General features: G+C 40.0%; 1 protein-coding gene and 1 long non-coding RNA gene across 9 annotated transcripts; one reads left to right on the forward strand and one right to left on the reverse strand.

The window, feature by feature from the left end:
• Positions 1-5,373: 5,373 nt before the first annotated feature.
• Positions 5,374-22,768, reverse strand: LOC147874017 (transcription-associated protein 1-like). 8 transcript variants are annotated; one of them, XM_087346960.1, is made up of 10 exons: positions 22,560-22,731; positions 17,106-17,535; positions 16,204-16,353; positions 15,622-15,719; positions 14,604-14,798; positions 14,026-14,237; positions 13,278-13,491; positions 11,200-11,284; positions 10,960-11,098; positions 5,374-5,690 (listed from the first exon to the last, which is right to left on the reverse strand). In XM_087346960.1, exons 3-6 carry the CDS (start codon positions 16,244-16,246, stop codon positions 14,175-14,177), a joined length of 399 nt encoding a protein of 132 aa, XP_087203086.1. In that variant the 5' UTR covers positions 16,247-16,353; positions 17,106-17,535; positions 22,560-22,731; the 3' UTR covers positions 5,374-5,690; positions 10,960-11,098; positions 11,200-11,284; positions 13,278-13,491; positions 14,026-14,174. The 8 variants fall into 8 exon arrangements, with proteins under 8 accessions (XP_087203086.1, XP_087203090.1, XP_087203089.1 ...); XM_087346964.1 differs by lacking the exon at positions 11,200-11,284 and adding an exon at positions 15,069-15,149 and having other exon boundaries at positions 14,604-14,824; positions 22,560-22,722; XM_087346963.1 differs by lacking the exon at positions 11,200-11,284 and having other exon boundaries at positions 14,026-14,234; positions 22,560-22,768.
• A 100-nt stretch (positions 22,769-22,868) lies between these two features.
• On the forward strand, positions 22,869-25,154 carry LOC147874018 (uncharacterized). Its single transcript, XR_015534658.1, has 2 exons — positions 22,869-23,010; positions 23,588-25,154. It is a non-coding gene; the product is annotated as an uncharacterized LOC147874018 (long non-coding RNA).
• The last annotated feature ends 1,694 nt before the right edge of the window (positions 25,155-26,848 follow it).

A 26,848-nucleotide genomic window follows, 5' to 3' on the forward strand; every position in this document is an offset into this window, starting at 1 on the left:
AGTCCTGATAGGGATGGGACAGTCAAATTTAGAAGGAAAAATTTTCAAATTTTTCGAAAAATCAAAAAACGCTGCAAACCTTTTGAAATGCGCACAAAACCAAAAATTTTCGGAAAATTCGGAAAAAATTTAAAAGTTGAAATTTTTCAATAATTCTTAGTTTTGTGCGCTTTTTGGACGATTTGCCACGTTTTTCGATTTTTCGAAATTTTTCGAAAAAATTGAAATTTCTCAAAGGGGTACCCCTTTGAGAATTTTCAAAATTTTTCGAAATTTTATAAAAATTAAAAACGACGGCAAATGGCGCGAAACGCGAAGAAAACTAAGAATTTTCAAAAAATTTGAATTCAGCTAAGACAGGTGAGGCACAGCCCTAAACAAGCAGACAAGACTTGGGACAATAACTTCTCAAGACTTGGGACGAGTGACTTGTCAAGACTTGGGACAAGAACTTCTCAAGACTTGGGACAAGTGACTTCTCAAGACTTGGGGCAAGAACTTCTCAAGACTTGGGACAAGTGAATTCTCAAGACTTGGGACAAGAACTTCTTAAGACTTGGGACGAGTGACTTCTCAAGACTTGGGACGAGTGACTTCTCAAGACTTGGGACAAGTGACTTCTCAAGACTTGGGACAAGGACTTCTCAAGACTTGGGACAAGTGACTTCTCAAGACTTGGGAGTCTAGTCCTGATAAGAATGGGACAGGTCAAATTTAGAAGGAAAAATTTTCAAATTTTTCGAAAAATCAAAAAACGCTGCAAACCTTCTGAAATGCGCACAAAACCAAAAATTTTCGGAAAATTCGGAAAAAAATTAAAAGTTGAAATTTTTCAAAAATTCTTAGTTTTGTGCGCTTTTTGGACGATTTGCCACGTTTTTCGATTTTTCGAAATTTTTCGAAAAAATTGAAATTTCTCAAAGGGGTACCCCTTTGAGAATTTTCAAAATTTTTCGAAATTTTAAAAAAATTAAAAACGACTGCAAATGGCGCGAAACGCGAAGAAAACTAAGAATTTTCGAAAAAAAATTGAATTCAGCTAAGACAGGTGAGGCACAGCCCTAAACAAGCAGACAAGACTTGGGACGAGTGACTTCTCAAGACTTGGGACGAGTGACTTCTCAAGACTTGGGACGAGTGACTTCTCAAGACTTGGGACAAGGACTTCTCAAGACTTGGGACAAGTGACTTCTCAAGACTTGGGACAAGAACTTCTCAAGACTTGGGACGAGTGACTTCTCAAGACTTGGGACGAGTGACTTCTCAAGACTTGGGACAAGAACTTCTCAACACTTGGGACAAGTGACTTCTCAAGACTTGGGAGTCTAGTCCTGATAGGGATGGGACAGTCAAATTTAGAAGGAAAAATTTTCAAATTTTTCGAAAAATCAAAAAACGCTGCAAACCTTCTGAAATGCGCACAAAACCAAAAATTTTCGGAAAATTCGGAAAAAAATTAAAAGTTGAAATTTTTCAAAAATTCTTAGTTTTGTGCGTTTTTTGGACGATTTGCCACGTTTTTCGATTTTTCGAAATTTTTCGAAAAAATTGAAATTTCTCAAAGGGGTACCCCTATGAGAATTTTCAAAATTTTTCGAAATTTTAAAAAAATTAAAAACGACGGCAAATGGCGCGAAACGCGAAGAAAACTAAGAATTTTCGAAAAAATTTGAATTCAGCTAAGACAGGTGAGGCACAGCCCTAAACAAGCAGACAAGACTTGGGACAATAACTTCTCAAGACTTGGGACGAGTGACTTGTCAAGACTTGGGACAAGAACTTCTCAAGACTTGGGACAAGAACTTCTCAAAACTTGGGACGAGTGACTTCTCAAGACTTGGGACAAGAACTTCTCAAGACTTGGGACAAGTGACTTCTCAAGACTTGGGACAAGAACTTCTCAAGACTTGGGACAAGAACTTCTCAAGACTTGGGACAAGAACTTCTCAAGACTTGCGACGAGTGACTTCTCAAGAGTTGGGACAAGTGACTTCTCAAGACTTGGGACAAGAACTTCTCAAGACTTGGGACAAGAACTTCTCAAGACTTGGGACAAGTGACTTCTCAAGACTTGGGACAAGAACTTATCAAGACTTGGGACAAGAACTTCTCAAGACTTGGGACAAGAACTTCTCAAGACTTGCGACGAGTGACTTCTCAAGAGTTGGGACAAGTGACTTCTCAAGACTTGGGAGTCTAGTCCTGATAAGAATGGGACAGGTCAAATTTAGAAGGAAAAATTTTCAAATTTTTCGAAAAATCAAAAAACGCTGCAAACCTTCTGAAATGCGCACAAAACCAAAAATTTTCGGAAAATTCGGAAAAAAATTAAAAGTTGAAATTTTTCAAAAATTCTTAGTTTTGTGCGCTTTTTGGACGATTTGCCACGTTTTTCGATTTTTCGAAATTTTTCGAAAAAATTGAAATTTCTCAAAGGGGTACCCCTTTGAGAATTTTCAAAAATTTTCGAAATTTTAAAAAAATTAAAAACGACGGCAAATGGCGCGAAACGCGAAGAAAACTAAGAATTTTCGAAAAAATTTGAATTCAGCTAAGACAGGTGAGGCACAGCCCTAAACAAGCAGACAAGACTTGGGACGAGTGACTTCTCAAGACTTGGGACGAGTGACTTCTCAAGACTTGGGACGAGTGACTTCTCAAGACTTGGGACAAGGACTTCTCAAGACTTGGGACAAGTGACTTCTCAAGACTTGGGACAAGAACTTCTCAAGACTTGGGACGAGTGACTTCTCAAGACTTGGGACGAGTGACTTCTCAAGACTTGGGACGAGTGACTTCTCAAGACTTGGGACAAGAACTTCTCAACACTTGGGACAAGTGACTTCTCAAGACTTGGGAGTCTAGTCCTGATAGGGATGGGACAGTCAAATTTAGAAGGAAAAATTTTCAAATTTTTCGAAAAATCAAAAAACGCTGCAAACCTTTTGAAATGCGCACAAAACCAAAAATTTTCGGAAAATTCGGAAAAAATTTAAAAGTTGAAATTTTTCAATAATTCTTAGTTTTGTGCGCTTTTTCGACGATTTGCCACGTTTTTCGATTTTTCGAAATTTTTCGAAAAAATTGAAATTTCTCAAAGGGGTACCCCTTTGAGAATTTTCAAAAATTTTCGAAATTTTATAAAAATTAAAAACGACGGCAAATGGCGCGAAACGCGAAGAAAACTAAGAATTTTCGAAAAAATTTTAATTCAGCTAAGACAGGTGAGGCACAGCCCTAAACAAGCAGACAAGACTTGGGACAATAACTTCTCAAGACTTGGGACGAGTGACTTGTCAAGACTTGGGACAAGAACTTCTCAAGACTTGGGACAAGAACTTCTCAAGACTTGGGACAAGAACTTCTCAAAACTTGGGACGAGTGACTTCTCAAGACTTGGGACAAGAACTTCTCAAGACTTGGGACAAGTGACTTCTCAAGACTTGGGACAAGAACTTCTCAAGACTTGGGACAAGAACTTCTCAAGACTTGGGACAAGAACTTCTCAAGACTTGGGACAAGAACTTCTCAAGACTTGCGACGAGTGACTTCTCAAGACTTGGGACAAGAATTTCTCAAGACTTGGGACAAGTGACTTCTCAAGACTTGGGACAAGAACTTCTCAAGACTTGGGACGAGTGACTTCTCAAGACTTGGGACAAGAACTTCTCAAGACTTAAAACGAGTGACTTCTCAAGACTTGGGACAAGTGACTTCTCAAGACTTGGGACAAGAACTTCTCAAGACTTGGGACAAGAACTTCTCAAGACTTGGGACAAGAACTTCTCAAGACTTGGGACAAGTGACTTCTCAAGACTTGGGACAAGAACTTCTCAAGATTTGGGACAAGAACTTCTCAAGACTTGGGACAAGAACTTCTCAAGACTTGCGACGAGTGACTTCTCAAGAGTTGGGACAAGTGACTTCTCAATACTTGGGACAAGTCACTTCTCAAGACTTGGGACAAGAACTTCTCAAGACTTGGGACGAGTGACTTCTCAAGACTTGGGACGAGTGACTTCTCAAGACTTGGGACGAGTGACTTCTCAAGACTTGGGACAAGGGACTTCTGAAGACTTGGGACAAGAACTTCTCAAGACTTGGGACAAGGACTTCTGAAGACTTGGGACAAGTGACTTCTCAAGACTTGGGAGTCTAGTCCTGATAGGGATGGGACAGTCAAATTTAGAAGGAAAAATTTTCAAATTTTTCGAAAAATCAAAAAACGCTGCAAACCTTGTGAAATGCGCACAAAACCAAAAATTTTCGGAAAATTCGGAAAGAAATTAAAAGTTGAAAATTTTCAAAAATTCTTACTTTTGTTCGATTTTTGGACGATTTGCCACGTCATTGCTAAAATAAACCTCTTCCTTGTATTAAAAGTGGTGGTGTCTTGTGTGAATCTCGTACATCATTGTCAAAAGAAACCCCTGCCTTGTTTTGAAAGTGGTAGTGTCTTGTGTGAATCACGCACGTCATTGCTAAAAGATACCCCTGCCTTATCTTGGAAGAGGTAATCTCGTGTGTGAATCTTGTACGTAATTGCCAAAACAAACCTCTGCCTTGTATTAAAATTGGTAGTGTCTCGGTTGAATCACGCACGTCATTGCTAAAAGAAACCCCTGCCTTGTCTTGGAAGTGGTAGTGTCTGTGTCATGACCTTGACCTAACAGTGACATCAATGTTACAAGAGAATAATCACTCTGATAACTGATGAAGATGTGAGGGCGAAATAATGTACAACAGTGGTCCCCAACGCGGTGCCCGCGTTGATACGGAAAGAGGTTATACTGAATAATAAAGGCCGTTCAACCATGAACATTATAAAATCAAAGCACAGTTCTCTACGTACCAATGCCCATCTTGACGATTGCGAGCAGCAACATCATCCTACTCTCCCAAATTTGAAAAACTGGCCGCTGAAATGCAGTGCCAAACATCACACTAACTTCCCACTTGAATAATAATAATTGTACTTATAAAAGTACGTATTTTTGATTGCGTGGTTTCTTGTATCAATAAACGTCGTGTTGTTTTGTGTATTATTTGGTGTCCATATCTTATTTGTCCAGAGAAAAGGAAATTTGGCTTTGTTAATTGGTTGGCGCCCGCCACGATCTCATAAACTCTGAAATGTGCTCTTGGGCAAAAAAAGGTTGGGGACCACTGACGTAAGGCAATACATGCCAAACATTACCATCAGTGCGTTTGGTGTAATCACGCACGTCTGCTGATATCGAAGTTTCAACGTTCCTACGTGCGGACATCCGTATATCCCATGTACACATAAGATCGAGATTAAATACATTTCTTTTGTACATTCATGTATGTCTGATGGTACTCATGTTGATATGGGTTGCCATTATCCACACATTGAAGGCAGATTCAGATTTATTTATGACGGATTTTGCTCGACTGTCTTAACTACCACGCACCGTGGGACATAGCCGCAGAGCTCGACCGTCCATGTACGACGCAGTGCGAAGAATGAAACAATAAGAGAAGGGGGGGAACTCCAAATTAAAATATAAATAAACATCAGCAGCTTACCGTGTCTCGTTTGTGTGCGGTGTGCGGTAGTTGGCTGCCTGAGTCAAAGTCACACGGTGCGTGATATCTGACTGGCTAACTTCTTCGGTGCGTGCTACTTTCCGCGTTGCCTGACAGCACAAGTCCCTCGGCGATACCGACTACATAAGAATAAAATTAAGAATATATATACGCATGTGTATATAAATATGGATATATATTTTTGAGAGAATAACAAATTTTTGTAGAATCAAAAAAGAGTAAAAACATAATATAATAAGAAATCACATAAAGTACGTTGCCGTGGCTTCTGTGTGTGCGCGCGAGTGCGGTGCATGCTACTTGGTCGGTCGAGTTCCGAGTCAATGTCCGGCGGTGCGTCGTAGTCAGCAGGTCCCGTTCTGAGGCAAAGTCAGACGGCGCGCGGTAGTTTTCTGTTTTGCTTGGCACCACAAACCCCTCGGCGATACCGACTTGGTAAGAATAAAAATAACAATATATATGCATACATACATTTTTATGTACGTATTTATATATTTTTTTAAAATAAGTGTTAGTGAAGGCACGACCGGCGATTGCCGCGAGCGAGGCAGGCCTCGAAGAGGGGACAGATACAATGGTCGGCCGGTCGCCGGGAACTCTTTCGCGGGAAAGGCCCCATGGGCAGCCCGGCCGAGACCGTGAGAAGCAGAGATTGGGTGCTGCACAGACGGAGTCTCGCATGGACTGGGTGTCATTCAACGTTTCTGGTAGGTATAGAATGGGAAAAATTTCGACATTTTCATAAATTTTCATAATTTTTTTGAAAAAACTAAAATTGCTGGAAATTGTCAAAAAAAAACACAAAACCCAAAAATTTTGAAATTTTTCAATTTTTTTTTAAGTTTACATTTTTCTAATTCTTTAAGCTTTCTGCGTCCTTTCAAAGTAAAGAACTATATTGAGGAGACTTTATGGCCTTACAATTTAATGACATTGCACATTAAACAACAAAGGTCCTAATACAGATCCTTGAAAGATACCAGACAATAAATCAAAAGGAAATGACAAAACTCCAGAATAACGTACTTGCGAATGTCTGCTGGTTAGGTAACTAAGAAATCAATCATATAACCAGCAGACAGTTCATAGTCACCAAGTTTGTGCAAACGTAAGACATGCGAAACAACACTGATAAATGTCAAATCACAATTTATAATAAGATGATAAAATATAAAATATTTAAAATATCATTTCACGTTCCGCATCGAATGATCGATTTAGAAATTGGAACGTCTCTTACGACATGTTTCGGTTATATTTAACCGTTTTCAGGTATAAATTAGATTGGTAAATTTAAAACTCGAATTACAATCCTTTACAATGTTATGCAGTTTATGGAAGATGTTCTTATCAGAATTACTCTTATATATTAGAACGAAGGTATTGTTTTTTATATGGCGTGGTTCATCTGATGTTCATTATTAGTCTGTAAAGCAATGATTTAAAGAAAACATTAATAAATATGGAGTAATATAGAAAACAAAATGATGGAAGTAAATAAATGATAAAATCAACATAAAATGCATCAGCTTGAGACTGGGAACAAGCTATAGGGGAAAATACATCCAAAAACGTAACCAGATTAGAAGTGGTGGATTTGGATTTACTAAAACCATGTTGACAAGGGATTCATTTAGAATTAAAATTATAAGAAACATGGTATGTACAATAATTTCAAATATTTTGGAAACATTATTAATTATGGTAGTAGGTCTATAGTTTATAACAGAAACAGTTTTGTCTTCTTTTTTGAAAACTGGAACAATAGCTGCTTGTTTCCACAAAGTGGGAAATTGTTGCTGAGAGAAGCTAAAATTGAAAATAAATTTAAGAATAGTAGCAAGGATTTCAGAACCCTTAATAATAACTTGGTATACCATCTAGTGCAACGCTTTATAGCATTACGAATATGTCTGCGTTTGCGGGTAATATTTTCTTTGCGATATGGGAATGAAATAAAAGTAACGAAATGGATATATGGCTTTTATTTAGCACAACAAATATACAGCCACCTACAGATGCACCCTAGTCAAACAATATCTATGCCACTGAACTGGTAGCTAGCTAAGAACACAGACAAGCCAAATCAACTCATCCACATGAGAAAGTACCCTGCTTTGGACGCAACCAAACCCAACAAACCTAAGTTACTAAGGACGTATGCTGTTACGGACACAGCCTAGCCCAACCAACCTGAAGCGGATTAGACGAACGAATGAAGACAACTGTGGACGCAGCCTAGCCCAACTAAATAAAGCGTATGCAGTAGTATCCCGTTTCGGACGCAGCCATCTCCCAGTAATCTGTTTCGTACGCGGTTTACGGAAAATAACTCTGCTTCGAGCAAAGCCTTGCCTAACCAACATATGTTCGTAGTGAGGTCGGTGAATGGTGGTGACCTGTCAAGTATGTGTAAGAAGCCTCCTGAGCATAGAGCACAGCCAAACTAAATTATGCCCATAACAGAGCAGATCGCTGCAGAAAAAATTGTGTATATTGAAATTAAACAAAATTTTTGTTTTGAATCGTTTAATTCATTTGCAACTTACATTTATTGAATACAGGGTAGTGGTATGAGAAGTAGGATACATATGGCTTTGAAATTATTTGAATACCTCTTGCAAATGTCAAATCTATACAAGTTTTCCCTTGCGTGGTTGGTTTGTCCAAATTATTCACTAGTTCAAGTTTAAAGAATTTCTGAAGGTACGCACATCAGAGTTCTAAATTTTCGTCACTATTATATTCTAGTTCGAATGTTCGAACGTTTTCACGTCAAAAAGTATGGCCAAACATATCTGGAACTGAGCACGTAACCTGCGACGGACGTAGCCTACTCCAACCAATCTATGCAATTGAGCCTGTATCCTGCTTAGAACGCAGCCAACTATCAGAAAATTAAACACGCTAGGATGTAGCTCGCTTGCCTCGCAAAAATTACCGATAGCCTTAACCTGCTTCAGATGCAGCCTTGACCAACATACGACTCCCACGTACTTGATGCAGCCTCGGCTAAAGAACCTATTCACGCTTTGGACGCACACTAAAGTAAACAACCTATGCCAATCAGGTGGTAGCCTGTTTTAGACACAGCATAGCCCAATCACCCAATACACTCGAGAAAGTACCTTGCTGTGGACGTAGCCTAGCCACACCAACCTATGCCTCTAAGAATGTAGCATTTTAGGGAGTTGTCATCAGACCTCACTTTATCATAACTACATATCAACTGTATGATACTACAATTTTAAATTCAGTTTTACTTAATTGCATCTTTCCTTCTGTATCTTTATCAGTTGTATTGTACTATAAATCATCTTGTATCTTCTTAAATAAGTTGCCTGTCTGCTTCCTCGCACAAACAAGAAGCAATGACAATACAAACACATTTACAGATCACTTAATGTTACTGCTACAGTGCGCCGGCCATGCATAAGCAACAGAAGGAACCCATCACCAGTAGAAGGAAGAATTAGAACTTTGTTAGTCGGTTAATAGACACACAATATCTTTAAGAGTGATCTGTTAATGTGTATGTAAGCATCATCTGTTGCATTTATGGCTTCCCATCTCATGAACATAATGTACTACTTCAACTTTAATAAGTGTTTGCCAGAAATGTTTTAACGCTTAAAGATTACCATAGTAAAGTGAACAAGTTAAATAAATTTCTTTATTTTTCTTCTATCTAAATTAAACGTTAAGAATTAATTTAATTCAATTTTTCTGTATTTGAAACAATTTATTATATTTCAAAATTTCATGTGCTCTTAAACATTCTTTTCTGTGCTTCCGTGCACTCCAGTTCTTCTTAAATCACTTTCTTTCAATCATTCTTGTGATAGACTTCCTAAGATATCAATTATAGTGAGCAATTAGCCAGCTACGGACGCAGCATAGCAAAGGACACTGCCTAGTACTATCGTAATATCCACGTTACAAATTATCCTCCTCTGGACGAAGCCTGACACAACAAACCTATGCAAGTAAGGCAGTAAGCTGCTATGGACGCGGCCTTCAACACAGTCGATCTCTTCGGACAGAGCCTTGTCAACCCAACCTGTGATTTATTCAGCCACTAGGAATCTATGTACGCAACCCAGACTGACCAATGTTTGCCTGTGGTCTTGTTGCCTTCTACGGCCACAGCTGGGCCAAACTAAGCACGTGAAAAGATTTATTGCTACCGCAGCAACCTAGGATTAATAACAAACCTCTACAGTGGTGGCCTATTTCAGACACAAAGTAGGCAAGCAAACATAAACCTAACTGGTACAGCACTGCACATGCAGCATTACCAAACAAACCCATACAACTGACAAGGCACACGGCTACAGACGCAGCCTAGGCTAAGCAAGATATTCACGTCAACCAGTCGCCTGGCATGGACGAAGCATCGCCCAACAAAACTATACATGTCGACCACTAGCCTGATGGCCAGCTACTGACGCACTCTAACCCAGACTTCTTAAGCCCTGCAGATGCGGGATAGCCGAACGAAAGTGTGTACCTGAGATCGTAGCCAACTACGGACACGGCGCACCCTCAACAATTCATGCAAGTGAGCCAGCATCCTGCTACCTATTCACGCAGAGCACGTACCTTGCTGTTTCTATAACCTACAGAACATGATGTATCACCATTTTCTTTTAGCCTGATTCCAACGCAGCTACTCCTACTCCTAGTAAATCCAAGCTATCCTCCAAGAGCTGAAAATCTCGAAGACGCAGCATACGCAAACTACACCGTGACCCTTTTCGGGTGGCCTGATTCAAACGAATCCACAATAAAAACATACATATGCTAGTGAACATTTCGGTAGAGGTGGCGTGACATGTGAGAAAGTAGGTGTGCCTCTTCGCAAGCAGAAAAGACTAAAGGCTGATGGATACATGCCTACGCTTCCGACCTCCTTGTCATAGTAGAGTAGTAGTAAACTATGTCTTATGCAGGAAATGTCTGAGAAGTGTTCGCCAAAAAACAAAATTGACAGCACAATCTTCCACGTGCCTCATGGTGGTGGTCCAGGGGGCAAGTAAACAGAGCGAAATGCACAATGCAACCAATTTCCTTCCATCCATATCTCTGCTTCTTAAAATAAATTAAAAAATAAGTCACTCTGCCTCAGTCTCTCCTTGAGGCTGACACTTGCCGTGGTGAGCCTCGTGGTCAACCAAACTCAATACTTTACCTACTCAGAGTGTGTCATACTCTACATTTAATGGGGCTACACGCAATCTGCCTACATCTTTGACCGTTCTAAACAGCCAACAGAGGGCACATGTCAATGTCTGATTTCAAATCAGAATGAAATTTCAAAATTCCTTTGCGTTCGTCGGACTCCGTTAGAGACAATAATAACTCTACCTGATCGAAAAAATCAACTACCTTTGCACGTTGCACCAAGTACTGCACCATACGCCATTCAAAGTAAGCTAATGAACGATACCGCAACACACGCACAAAGAGCCCTTCGCTTCGAGTCCCGTCCAGAACACGCCGCGTCCACTGGTACGTGTCCGATGCACTGGCGTACATGAAACACAAACACAGAATATAAGTCAAACATACCAACCACCGATCGCCAATGCTCAGAAATGACATCGATAAAATGGAAAGAAAACAAACCTTTTAACAGTATCGGCCTTTCTGAAGTTAAAATGGGGAGGTTCTTGGTGTCATTACATCCACCGGCAATCCCATTTTATGTAAACTGGATGTAAATGAACAATGATAACGAGATATAAATACAATATCAATTTCAAAAGAATCAAACATGAGCAAACATTTACAAAGTTCAAATCCACGACAACGAAGACTCAAACGATATCTCAACCTCTCACAAGAAATAAATAAAACACTCTCTCAAAAAAGAGAAACTCAGCCTCAGTCTCTCACCGAGAGATAGGGCAGCTATCTTACCTATCCTAGAAAGCCCCTTTCTTGACCAAATTAAAATACCAATGCCAAACACATAAAATGAAGGCAGAGCTACCTCCAATGGAAAACATGGTAGAATACTATTATTATTATTATTCAGTGTTCTGTCTTACAACAGGTCAATTGCTTTGCCCAAAAAGAGCTCTCCAGTTTTCCCTATTCTCAGCTTCTCATTTTAATTCCTGGAACTTCATCTTCTTTCCTTGTTTCAGATCGTCGGTTAGCTGTATCAGTCTTCTTCCCAGTCCTCGCTTTCCTTCAACCTGACCTTCGATGATGTCACTCAGTAACCCATTCCTTCTCCTAATGTCCGAGCCAGTTAGCTTTCCTTCGTGTAATCGCCTGCAGAATGTTTCTTTGCTCGTCGACTCTCCTCAATACTTCTTCGTTGGTAACTCGATCCGTCCACCTGATCTTCTCTATTCTTCTCCAACACCACATTTCAAAACTCTCCAGGTATTTCTGTTCCTTCATCCTGAGTGTCCAGGTCTCTGCTCCATACGTAACACTTCACTAGTTTCTTCTTCATCTCCAATCCCAACTTGTTAGTGAGAAGTATCCTCTTCTTGACGGAAAACTGCCTTGGCCATGGCTATCCTTGCTTTTACTTCCTTGGTGCATAGGGCGTCCGTCGTGATTATGCTTCCCAAGTACTTGAAATTCTCCACATTCTCCAGCCGTTGGTTTCCAACTACAACGTTCAATGGTTCTGCTCTCGGTGCCATCCTCATTACCTTTGATTTTTCAATGTTGATTTCCATTCCATACTCTCTACCTGTTACCACTAACTTGTCCATCATGTTCTGTAATTCCTCCTCTTCCTTCGCCAATACTACCAAGTCGTCTGCATACTTTACAGTCATTATGATCTTCCTCCAATTTTGAAGTCTCCACAGCTTCCTTGGCAAGCCATTCCCCGTACAGGTTAAAAATAAGTGGTGATACGCAGCATCCCTGTCTTACACCTCTACCTATCTCAACGCTGTTGGTGTCTCCTGAGTCCAGTCTCACGTTGACTTTCTGCTGCATGTACAGGTTTTCGATTAGTCTTCTATCTCTCCAATCAATTCCAATTCTCTGTAGGATCCTCATTAATTTCTTCCATTTTACTCGATCGAAAGCCTTCTTCCTGTCGATGAAGCAGGCACATACTTCTTCCTTGACATCGAGAACTCTCTCTGAAATTATTCTCATAACTCCGATGGCATCTCTGGTTCCTCTTCCTCTCCTGAATCCAAATTGGTCGTCTCCCATCACTCTTCTTTTCTAGTCTTTTAGTCAGTATGGTAGAATACTAACATCAAATAATTAAAGAAATACATGTCTTTGACGGCCCCTACACCTCATGTAAACCAAATAAATTCACATTCCATTTTGAGAAGACATTTTTTGTCATGGGTCTATTTTAGGTTAAGACACCTTATATTATTAGGTCTGCCAGTACTCCACACCACACCCTAATACTGTCCTTCAAACTGTGAAACTTGTTCCAATGCAGATATCAAAACATCTTGTAAACATAAACAAGATCTTTACCTAAATTGACAGGTATTTCTACTTACAGACCAGTTTCATTACCAACGGCATTCTCTAAAAAATTTTCAAAAAGACATGCAACAACGTGCTATTGAATTTTACACACAAAATCTTAAGTGAACTAAATAATGAAGAGCATGTTGGTGGAATATTTCGCTATCTTGCCAAAGAATTTGATTGTGTGAATCATGAATTAGCACATCTGATAATCATATTTCTCGTATACTTACACAATGCATGTCAAGTTGACACAGAGATAAATCTCTCGCAGACATGAGGTCCTTCGTGATAACAGCCGATTGATTTCCTGTCGTCATATCAGTGAGCCACCATAGTGTTTCTGCACATACTCCACTCTTTTCCTGGCAAGCAGTAGTCATGTCAGGTGACGCATCCTTCAACCTCAGTAAAGTCCCATGGATCAATCAAGCTTCTTCTCTGCAGCTATTACCAGAAAAAAAATGCAATCACATTCAACACATCACCTAATTTAAAGGTTTCATAACCGATCCCCTTGCTCAAAATTAACCAAAAGCACAGAAAATATCCCAGCAGCTCCGGTCACTGTGCACAATACTCACACGTCAACAAAACTAAATTCCTCACCTTGGCAATTACTCACTTATTAATTAGTAAACACATCACATTAAAGGCTCCACAGCACTACACACATCACACATGTAACAAAACCACTCATTAACAAAACCTTATCACAAATAGTCACCACCCTCGTCTACAAGCTATACCTAACCTCCAATTTTGATGTCCTATGAACAATATATTCACTAGAGAATCATGAATTCCTCTAGCATACCACAGATACTGCAATTATGCCAATCTCTCACCGCACATAGGTCTTTCAACATATCAAATCTCACATTTAAGTTCACAACATCTGAAGTACCTAATAAAATTGGACAGACTCATCTCTCTCACACGACAACCACATCAAATACATTCTAATGCTCATGTACTCACACAACGAATGCCTCGTTCAGACTGATATCAGTTTCTTGCGGATACGATGTTCCTTCTTTGTCCCAGCAGGTTTAATCTTCTGACATCAAGTCGGTCCGCCAACTGTTGCCGCACGTACTTCAATGCTTGTCTGGCTGGCAGTACGCAGGTCACGTGACAAACAGCATGGTGCTCAGTAGAATCTGAAGGATCATTCTGTTTCTCGTAATCTGCTACTCCCAGAAAGAGAAAATACAGTCACATTCAAGAAATCAAGACATCACACTCTTCTAAGAGCACACAGTTTTACTTCACCAAGCAGTTAACACTCCTACCTTAGCCAATGAACAAGCACCTTCCATTTTCAGAAGACAAATTCTGTCAAGTTCATTACAAACCCATTCACAAGTTAACTTTAAATACGGGTCACGACAGTGTCACAACCAGCGACCTGACAAATTCTGAACTCCCTCACTCACAGATTCATACTGGAGCCTTTCTTTCCTCCCCCCCCCCCCCCCCAGCAAATTTAAAGCATTCGCCAAGTGGGCCATTATTCCACACGTCATAATACTGCAACTACAAACTCTACAACTCACACACATCACGTCAGTCCCACGCAACTTCTGTTGCCACTGATTCAGTGGATATTTAACGAACAGTTCGCTTGCCGTCTGTTTGGAGCCGAGGATGTTGATCGCTGTCTCCAAGATACACGGCTCCCTCTCCTCGTGCCCCATTATGACAGCAAGGGAGTCTACAAACACCAGTCGGTCCATGCCCCTCAGGTTCGCCTGTTTTGATGTCATGGAGAAAGGACCTAAATGAAAGATTAAGAAATGGCAAGCCACTACAACACAGCCAACATCTGTAGCACTTCTACTACTAAGGTGAATTCAACCGACAAGGGGCAAGAGGTAGCCGTAGCAATTAGATTTTTTTTCCATATCACCATGCCACTTTATCATACCTTCTGGAAGCAAAGGTGGAAACTTCACCATCAGTAATATAAATTGTTTCAATGTTGAACAATCTAAATTTATAAAACTGAACTCACCAGCTACCTGAGATATCGCCACCATTGTGTAGTGACAAACAAGGAACACACCGTCGTAACTCTTTCATGGCTGCAGCAACAAACACTCCTACCAACATACACAACAGGCCTTACTGGCTTTTCCAGATATGAAGCAGACGCTTTCAACAAGTTCACATACTAAATGTGGTTTTAAGAGAGATTTCAGGTTCTCACAGTGGTCTTTGGGTTCTAACACCACTTGGACTTACAGAAAACCAACACAGATTATGATATTATGATTTTTAAACATTTAATGGTTCGCTATATCAGCTGCAGTTATCCTTGTGACTAAGCGCAATGCCATGAGGCAGTGGGAGCATGGAGGTACACTCCATGCATTCTCAATTATAGAACAATGTGGAGGTCAGCCTCAAAATGTGGTTCCTTAAACTGGCAAAGAAAAATCACGTTCTTCATTGTTTCTTTGTAGTCTCAACCATTTACTACTTTTCAGGAAAAAAGGTCTTCTTCTTTCAATAATGGCATTGCAATTCAGAAAATAAGTTTATTAAACAATTTACTCAAATGGATGAACTTGCCTGTGACTGCCATCTGGTGAGTGGCTCTGGCTTGCTTATCCTGCAATCTGCACGCAATCCCATGGACTGCGGAGATCTCCACATGCGGATCATCAGAACTGCAACGGCGAATCACAATGAGTATAGATAATTACACTCACATCCTAATGTTCAGTGTACAAAATGTTGGTCACAACAGTGGCCAATGCAGTAGCTGCTTCCTAAATCAGCAACTGATGTAAAAGGGACAGAGAAAATGGGAAATCTGGGTTTATGATATGAGAAAGAAATACATTACGTGCAGATGCCTCCTGGTACTGGCAGGATACTAAACACAAACTAATTGTGATACAGCCTCTAACAGGCTCACTGTACCAGTAAATAATGAGTTCTGGGTGCTCAGAGAAAGATCTATACCAGTGCCTCATAGACTGCCATGGGACTCGCTTACAATTCTGCGTTGAAAAGCCAGTGATTAACAATCTGTTATGTCATGTTAGTACCATCAGGCTGGAAAAACATCTTTTATTTTGTACACTTTTTTAATATCAAGAATGAGGTTAGTTTTACAATATTCTTCTGCCTCCAACTGCTCTTATATACCTTGGACAGGAGAAAAGCTGCTGCACTGTATTCTCATCTTCATTAAAATTCAGGGATGCCACCAAGAAACAGCAAATTATTTCCCAGCACTGACGACGGTAACGGATCCGTCGTGCTTGACTTCAGAGCAATACATGCTGTCTCCACAACCTGGAAAACACAAGCAACAGTTTCAAGTTATAACGAGTGACAACGCAGGCCAGAGTCACTGGTAAGGGAAGTCAAATGTTTTAGTTACAGTAACTTTCAAGTACTGCACTTACTGTAATACTCTAAACACCTTTTCTCCACATCAGGGCGCATGTCATATTTATTTCCAGAACCTTTGGGTTTCATGGACACCAACATATCATTGACTAGACTTTTATTTTGTGGGCGCATGTCATATTTATTTCCAGAACCTTTGGGTTTCATGGACACCAACATATCATTGACTAGACTTTTATTTTGTGGGCGCATGTCATATTTATTTCCAGAACCTTTGGGTTTCATGGACACCAACATATCATTGACTAGACTTTTATTTTGTAAGTGGAGTTTGACAAATCTCAACAATAAAATAAAAATTAATTACAAGTATATAATTTTTCTATAGTCTATGCTAACCCTAATAAACGTCAAAAAGGAACGTATTATAAGCGTATCAAGTCATTTAATGATCTTCCACCAACAATTAAAACTCTAAATGATTTAAAGGTGTTCAAGCCTGCATTTAAATTATTTTTCATACTTGAATTGCAGAATCTGAAGGTTATGTACATTCACATGTGAAACACATCCTTGTAATTGTGTCAAAAGTACTGAAGTTTATATGTATTGTATGAAATGATTTGTTCTCCATCCTTTGGTTTAGTCCTAAGAAGGATCTATGGAATGTAAATAAACTCTACTCTCTAACATACCTGAACAATGCAATTCCTTATCCAAGTCACAAACACTACAGGTGCTTTGTTCTGTCTGGTTCTTCACATCTCCAACTCCAAAAAAGCTGCTTCCCCATCACGCACACAACTGATCTTCTGAAACGCTGATATTCAGACAAATTAGTCCTCCATGTCTTCGTTGATACCAGTAAACACACACTACAGCTACAGTTCACATGAAAGTTGCTACTCAGTACATCCCCTGATCTAAAACTACTCTTTGAGACAGACTAGGCACTCCCACTAAATCTATAACCGTACACCTCCTCGGAAAGCAAGGTAATCGCACGAGGGCCTGAGGTCTTCCTTGTGGCATTGTGAGGCATGCTACGAACACCCCATACTTGGTCACTAGGAATCAAAAGTGGGCAACGGCTATAGTATCCCACATGCTTGCAGGCACTCCTACCTGAAACAATACCAAATACCAAAATAAATATCCGCATTGTGACACCAGTCGTAACTGCTACTACGAATGCACTCTACACCTCATCAATAATCAACTGGCCAACTAAACCAACCCTCCATGCAACCAAAATATTTCACACATTACGTCCTTCACACAAGGGAAAGATGACACACATCAATTCAAATTAACTTCCACGCCCTGGCAATATATATGAGAGTAAATCTGCACTGGACTCAGAATGCATCCTAGCAACCAAAGAAATACAGAGGAGCAGAACGCCCACGCCATTTTATCATAGGCAGGGACGGCAACGTCTGAAAAACAGCGAACTCATCCGACCTCCTTGTCATAGCAGAGTAGTAAACTACGTCTTACGCAGGAAAAGTCTGAGACACATAAACCTCAACCGTTAAACGAGAACACCCCCATCATTCCGTAACCTGATGACAGCCCACCTAGATCGCTGTTCGCACACATAAACTTACAGCACCTCCAAGACTCCGAAGACTAGATTCACGCTTACCAACACACACTCACTCTCTCTCACTCACTCACTCACTCACTCACTCACTCACTCACTCACTCTCTCTCTCTCTCTCTCTCTCTCTCTCTCTCTCTCTGCGCGAACTTGACCACAGCGAATTCTAGTAGCGAACCCAGTAAACTACGTATTGAGCGGGAAACAGAAGGGCAGCCGAATGGCAGTTCGAGACCCAGCGGATTCTTACAGTAGTATTAAGTTCTAAATATAAAACGAGGGCAGGATTGAACCGATTTCTGATTTCTGCCCTCTAAAAAAATAATTGAGGGTTAACGGACGGGTGGGTGGGGAGCCGAAGATGACAGAATGAGGGGGTTATGCAAAAATATATTTATGAGGGAGCAGCCAAAGGTGGTCCAAACAGACATCATATCAATCAACAATCTTTAACCAAAATATGTTCAAAGCACTTGAGTCGAAAGAAAAAATCCAGCCAAATAAATCAACAAATCTGTCATCTACTGGGCATGAGATTTTTGCAAGCAAATCCAAATTCATAACAAACACCACACGCCAAACTTACAAGTTTTAAAACCTTTATCCTTGCTTAACACAGCAGACTCAAAATTAACCACAAGCACAGAAAATACCCCTGCAGCTCCGGTCACAGCACTACATAACAAAAACCGAAATCACTTCACAAATAGTCTCCACCCACGCCTACAAACGATACCTATACCAACTGGAAACAGCAATAATGTCAATCCCAAACTGCATTTACTTCTGTCAACATATCATCTCACGCTTACAATCACAACATTTAAAGTACATCCTATAGGTCAGGTAATTACACACTTCATTCATTGTCCCATCAGGTTTCCTGTTCAGATATCAAGTCATTCTGATATCAAGTCAGTCTGCGAACACACTCAACAGCTTACATGACAAGCATGCAGGTTTGATTTATTTCGCTGGATTGTATTGTTTCTTTTTCGACTCATATGCTTTGATGTCTGTATGTTGTTGGTATACCCCCAACTGAGCCCCCTTTTATATATTTGTGCATAACCCCCCTCATTCTATCATATTAGGCGCCCCACCCTCCCGTTAACCCACAATTATTTTTTAGAGGGCAGAAATCAGAAATCAGAAATCGTTTTGAGTCCTGAGTCCTGCCCTCGTTTTATATTTAGAACTTAATACTTAAGTAAGAATTAATACTACTGTAAGAATCCGCTGGGTCTCGAACCGCCGATGTCGTCCTCCGCACGCCAGCACGCTATCCATTCGGCTACCAGGCTCCTACAAGATTACGATTCTGGATCTTCCTGATATATCGATGCCCTGCTGTTTCCCGCTCAATACGTATTTTACTGGGTTCGCTACTAGAATTCGCTGTGATCAAGTTCGCGCAGAGATAGAGAGAGAGTTGGTAACATTTGTTGCGTGAATCTAGTCTTCGGAGTCTTGGAGGTGCTGTAAGTTTGTGTGTGCGAACAGCGATCTAGGTGGGCTGTCATCAGGTTACGGAATGATAGGGTGTTCTCGTTTAACGGTTGAGGTTGTGTGTCGATGATTCCCGAGGAATCAAATAAATAAACGCCATGAGGCGTTTACGGCATTGATAAGTGACATTTATATACTCAGAAGTGTGTGTGGTGTGCCCCCCTCCCCAAGAACAAAAGTACATGTTCAATCAACTGCGTCATCAGAATGCTGTTTATTTTTGCATTTGTGTTAGTTAAAAGTGAATGCATTTTGTCTTTCTGGGAATAGCTGAGAGAAGAAGCTTAATTGATCCTTGGGATTTTACTCGGGGAAAAGCTGTCTGTCACCTGACCAGCCTACTGCTTGCCAGGAAATCAGTGGAGTATGTTCAGTACACTTGGCAGGCTCACTTCATATCGCAACAGAAACCTGACCTGCCTACTGCTTGCTCAATTTATTTTTGTTTTGCCATATCACAATGTTGTTGCACATTAAATCCCTTACCAGCTGTAACATTAACTTCACAAAGTTTACAGAACAGAATTGTTCCATCAGAACTAAAATATTCCTCACCGAAATCTTTAATGAAAGCTCTTAACTTTGCACTTTCAGAACACCACTTTTGGCATCTGAACTAAATGAAGGATTCACTGTAAATGCCCGAGAAATGTAGTTTCAAGTAAGAATTTCATACCCAAAATATGAATTTTATCCTCAAAATATAACCAAAATGATCCTAACCATGAATCACCAGTATTGTTCCCAACAAACTGTGGTCAACCAGTGTCCTTGAAGATCTAAACATGATTTTGTGATTGTAAATAAAATTTTCATGAAGCAGAGTCCTTGAGAAGCTAATAGTAGATCATACAGTAAAGACTGCACCAAACCCTTAATTTAGTATGACTCCTTCTTGTTCCTGTACGAACAAATATCTTTGAACAGAATGAGCAGTTGATTGATCCACTGGTTGCTTAGCCGCCTGACTGTGATTAAGAGATCAAGTGGCTAAAAGGGTGAATGAACTGACTAATTGATTCGTAGGCTATTTAATAATTATATTTCAACCGTACAAATTACTTAATACTAAATGGGATTAGGATTATTGTGAATGGAGGATCCAAGACATGAAATTGTAATCTGAACAAAATTAAACAAACAGCGATGCAAATACATAGTAATTAAATGGCTAATTTGAAGGGAAAAAAACATGCACAAACAATATTGATTATATAACTATCCACTGCTAATACTGAAGTGCCACTACATTCCTTGGGCAACACCAACCACCCACTGGTTTCTTGATTTGAACACTTTCCCAAAAAAACAGCACAATTCATGAAGCTCCTCATTATGTAATTTTCTCTCGCTGCCTGTATGTTTCTCTTAGTTACATGTATTCTGCTCATCACAGACATCAGTGCAAGACACCAAGTTTAACACCCACACAAAACAGCAGGTGAAATAAGTAGCCATTATTATCTGTAATTAAGAACTTTTCCAAAAGCAGGAACTTTGAACAATGAAGCATGAACTGGCCTTCAACCTAATAGAGGAAATAAATGTCTTAAATATACTGTCTCTTAGTATAACGATATTGCACAGTTCAGTATCACCTCACAATTGAATAAATATAGTCATTTCTTGCACTCTGATGTTGGAAACATACATGGCACCTATCACACCGTGCAAAGACGTCCATTCGACACAGCCCACACTGACAGGTTAATATTTCCCACTTATAGGACCACAGTTCCCTTGTTCTGTAGTGTCCTCTGTATCAATGAAACATTTTGTCCATGTGACCATGCACTCTTTCTCCTACACAGTAACAATTCTAAGGCCATGTGATATCCCCAATTTCATCATGATCATGTAGTGACTGCTTACCATAATATACTACCAACATAATAAACAGCAGGAAGCAGCAATTACCTGGCATCTCACAGAATTAGTGGGGGAGCCTACACAGACAAGACATGCAACATAAATCACATGCGTTGCGCATATGCGCATGCCAATCCAAATGTTCTTGGATCAGCACACAAGAACAAAACACAATTCTAACACACATGAAGAATCACAGCAAGCTACATAAAGGTGAAAAATCACTAACACACTGTCTGACCGGTATTCTACACTACTGTGAATGAAACAGTGATCCACAGAGCAATAAAATTAATTTAGTGTCCTACAAAACAACTCATTACAAAGATGGTTGCCTGCGACGTTGCACAAACTGATTTTTACATTAAATGGTGCAACAACCTGCAAGACAGCCACCTCCATATTCACTATCATAAGAACCTCAAAACTCAATTCAGTAATGGCAGATGACAAAGTTAAAATGAACAGAAGATCAAGAGAACTGAAATGGTAGATATTCACACCAAATTTCACAAAAACCAGTCAACTGCTGTGTAACTGAATCAGGCTAGATGGACATACACATGCAGCGTACTTAATTAATAAGACTGCTTTATAAGTCATTCAAAAACCACTGGATCAACTGGCATATTCTGATACACTATGATCAGATTCAACTGGAAGATCTGAGGAAACTGACAAAAAAAAACCTCTTCAGTCAGGACAGCAAATCCCCTGCTGAGACTTGTGCATAGGACGTAATTCATTTGAGAAACAGGAGTGCTAACACCACACTGCTATAATTTACTGGTAGAATCACTCCTTCCCAAACGAGGATTTGCACAGAATAGTTTTGTCCATGTACTACACAACAATTCAGATCATTTTTTCCTTACGCATAGGAGATATTTATTTATGGGGGATTTACACTAGTGACAGACTTCCTTCCTGTTGCTATAAAACAAGTTTGTGTCCCAAATTCCCCAAACCCTATTTCCTTCATGTATTCTAAAACACAGGTAACCCACAAATTTAGCATTCTGTACTTGCTATAGTACATTCTTTTCCAACTGAAACACATTTGCTCATCTTACATTCAGTTCACATATGAATAAAATGGGAAGAACCCTGAGAGAAGGCACAGACAGACCACAGAAATCACGTCCACAACATTCACAATAACACTCACCTGCGAGCTTCTTCGTACTTAATCTGCTGTCGCAAGAACACCGCATTCTTCAGCAGTTCCTGTATGTTACCAAGGTTATCCTCTGCCCCCTCCATAGACTTCACTGCCCTGGAGAACAATACAACTGCTGAAAAAACTACACAAAGTTCTGGGAAGGTCTTGTGATTCTCACTTTTCTTCCAAATCATATATATATAGATAGATAGACACACGCACACACACCATATTTGGCGACTTTGTGTTAGGACTCAGGATCTTATTCCTTTGCCAGGCAGAAATGTCAAATGAATGAAGGTCTAAAATCACTAAGTTAATTGATTAAATAATAAGCTTTCCTTGTAACATAAAGACAAATGTATCTCATGTAGTAGTTGTCAGACCAAGGAAATATGGATACTTCAACTTCACAGCTGCAGAAGTCAACTACAGACAAACAGAGGATGCCTCTGAAGTGAGTTATCACTTGCATGGACTGTGGTCAAAATTTATAGAATTGTTTGTAATTTCCATTGTGCTGGTTCTAAATTATATATTTAGAATGTACAGGAAGTCATTGTAAAATAATGAGCATAAAACACAAATTCTTCAGATTGATAAAATAATTTTCATTTTGAAACATTTAAATATTACTTGGAAAATCCATCTATGGACACCATACCTGTTTCTGTCTGCTTCTCTGATATTCAAAGCTCATAATTAAAATGAACTGAGGACTGAATATAGCTAACATCAAAGCTAAAATTGAATATTAATCTCCAAACTTCTTACAAGTCTTCCAAGTGGTGTTCCTCAGGTTTCACCATCAAATTTCTGCATACATTTCATTTTTCCAGAACATCTCGACAAATACATATTCCACAAAGCCTGTAATCATGTAAAATTCCTAAGTTTATCTCTTGTTTTATAATGTTTTTTGGGTTTCTGTTAACATAGTCACACAGTTCTGTCTTAGAAACTGCTCCTGTAGGACAATAACAATTCAGGTACATTTGAGCAACAGAAATGCATAACAAGTCTTTCCGTTTCAGCTGCAAGTGGCCGTGACAAGCGAACCCGGCGAGGGTCTCATCATTGCCTTCCGTGACTATAATAAGAAGTTCTCTCCACATGTGGTGAGTCTCGTAACGCCAGAAACTTGCTACTACAACCATTTTTGTTCATATTAATCTCTAACAAGACTGGCAAGGTGAACACTTTCAAGTATACCGACATTCCAAAGGCATTCTTCGTGTAATCTCACTGTTGCACTTTGATCTGTGGTTATTGTTGCATTGTAGGTTTCTCTTGCACTACTGTTATTCCAGGAGATTGTTGAATGTGTTCCAAATGCAAACATCAGTATTGATCCAAGACTTCAAAGACTAGATTCACGCAACAAATCTAACCAACTTCGGACTTGCTTTCTCTATCTGCAAACTTGACCACAACGAATTATAGTAGCAAACCCAATAAACTACGTACTGCATCGACATAAGTGATCAAACCTGAATCCTAAGGTACCACACGCCTCGTAGCCGAAGAGGCAACGTACGAGACTGCGGCGGATGACATCGGCAGTTCAAGACCCAGCGGATTCTTACAGTAGTATTAAGTTGTAGAAATAAAAGGAGGGCAGAAACGGGTTTGGTTTTGTATGCTTAACCTTCCCGATTTCTGCCCTCTAAAAAATTAGATAGGGTTTCGTGGGTGGGATATGGGAGCCTAAGATGAGAGAAGGAGGGGGTTATGCAAAAATATATTTATGAGAGAGCAGCAAAGGTGGTCCACCAACACACTACACATACATCATTTCATTTGCTGGTCAACAATCTTTCACCAAAGAACTGGAGTCAAAAAAGAAACCAACCAAATACATCAAAGCAGTACCCCACACCAAATTCTGGCAAACAGTCATTTACATTTTGCATTTTACATTTTGAAGAACATCACACCAGGACTTCACTCTACATTGCTATCCACTGTCCTGACTAATTTTCCTAAGACTCCTTACTATACCAGCCTGCCTTCTCTTGTTGTCTGTACCTATGTGAGCACACAAGCATATTAATCTGGTTTCTATAAACGAGGGAGGTGTGATTAGATGATATTTGGTACACCTTACTTCATCAAGACTTGAGTGATTTATAAATTTTGGTATTGCCAATGTATCACATTGAGAGGGAGTGGAGGCAATCTGGCGTGTGAAAACCTCTCCTCCCGACCATTACTTTGATAAACATTTCGCACTCGAGGCGGAAATTAAAGATCTCCTTGATGTAGTATAACGGTAACCTGACAACGGTTGGCTTAATGTGACTGCACCAATGTACAAAATTTAATTATAAGACGTAAACATGACCTCTATGTGTCAAATGCTAACCCTCCTAAACGTTAAAGAGGAGCGTACTTTACACGTGTCAAGTTATTTAATAATTTTCAACCAACAATTAGAACTCTAAATTATGATATAAATGTATTCAAGCCTGCATTGAAATTATCTTTCATACTTGAATTGCAGAATCTGAAGGTTATGTACATTCATATGTGAAACACGTTCTTGTAATTGTGTCAACAGTACTGAGGTTTATGTATATTGAATAAAGTCCTGAAGTTTAAGTGTATTGTATGAAATGACTTGTTCTCCATCCTTTGGTTTAGTCCTAAGAAGGATCTATGGAATGCAAAGAAACTCTACTCTCTAACATACCTGAATAATGCAATTCCTTATCCAAGTCACAAACACTCCAGGTGCTTCGTTCTGTCTGGTTCTTCACATCTCCAACTCCAAATAAGCTGCTTCCCCATCACGCATACAACTGATCTTCTGAAACACTGATATTCTGACAAATTGGTCTGCCATATCTTCGTGTGACACCTTGATACCAGTCCACACACACTACAGATACAGTTCACATGAAAGTTGCCACTCAGCACATCCCATGATCTCAAACTCCTCTTTCAGACAGACAAGGCACTCACACTAAATCTATAACTGTACACCTCCTCGGAAGGCAAGTTAATCGCATGAGGGCCAGAGGTCTTCCTTGTGGCATTGTGAGGCATGCTACGAACACCCAATACTTTGTCACTAGGAATCTAAAGTGTGCAACTGTGGTGCGGTGGCCACATAACCAACATTACAACCTGTAACCCTAGCTGCTTACTTCTAGCTTCTTCACTGCGATAAGCTCTTGCACAAATATAAATCAACAGCTACTGAATTTCCACATGCAAGTCACAAAACCTGAGGCTGCCAACACGTGTCTGTGGGACATCCCAACCGCATCGCCTGATCAATTGTGTCCATTATGCACAATGGTCATGTCAGCTCTGTAGTAATGATGGACTCGAAACTGCGTAACGGCTGTAGTATCCTATATGCTTGCAGACACGCCTACCTGAAACAAATCCAAATACCGAAATAAACATCCGCATTGTGACACCAGTCGTAATTATTACTACGAACGCACTCTACAACTCATTAATGATCAACTGGCCAACTAAACCGACCTTCAATGCAACCAAAATATTTCCCACTTTACGTCCTTCACACAGGGGAAAGATGACACACATCAATTCAAATAAGATCAAATTAACTTCCACGCCCTGGCAATATATATGAGTGTAAACCTGCACCAGACTCAGAACGCATCTTACAATCATGCCGACCGCAGAAAGTCCACGCCATTTCCTAATACGCAGGGACGGCAACATCTAAAAAAACAGCGAACACAACTCGCCACCGCCGGTGAACTAGGGAAATTCAATGATCGTTATATGCGCACCCTGACGAACTCTCCTGTCATCTAACAATAGGCGAGAAGTAGATATCCCACCTAGCACACTTCACTGCACTGCCGAACAAAATGCTACCTGAAATACCACTCCACAGATTGTAATTAGTGACTTCTTCCCTCTCAAAAAGAGACACGAACTACAGACAAATTAAGGCGAAACGCGCCTACCAACTTCACCTATAAAAAGCCAACTACGAAACATTTCCATAACCTAAAAACCTTCCAATAATATATGAAACCAACCACACGGTACAGCTAGGATCATAAACAACAGCTCAATCAACTTAGTACGAATCACTATGAAACAAATAACCAACATTTCGCCACTGAATCGCCTACATCCTCGCGCACATTTCTCACATAACCTCTCGGTAGCCGGATTGTTACTGATCCCAGCAACCTCTAACACCCTGCTCAACTCGATACCAGACACAAATCTTCAATACCTGCACTTCAACCTATAAATCACCCAGCTGAATCGTCCACTGGTAACCGTACTTTCCAACACGAACT

The sequence above is a fragment of the Zootermopsis nevadensis genome, unplaced genomic scaffold (assembly GCF_977971745.1).
Source record: "Zootermopsis nevadensis isolate Lab colony 2312 unplaced genomic scaffold, Znev_1.0 Znev_ptg000011l, whole genome shotgun sequence".
NCBI lineage: Eukaryota > Metazoa > Arthropoda > Insecta > Blattodea > Termopsidae > Zootermopsis > Zootermopsis nevadensis.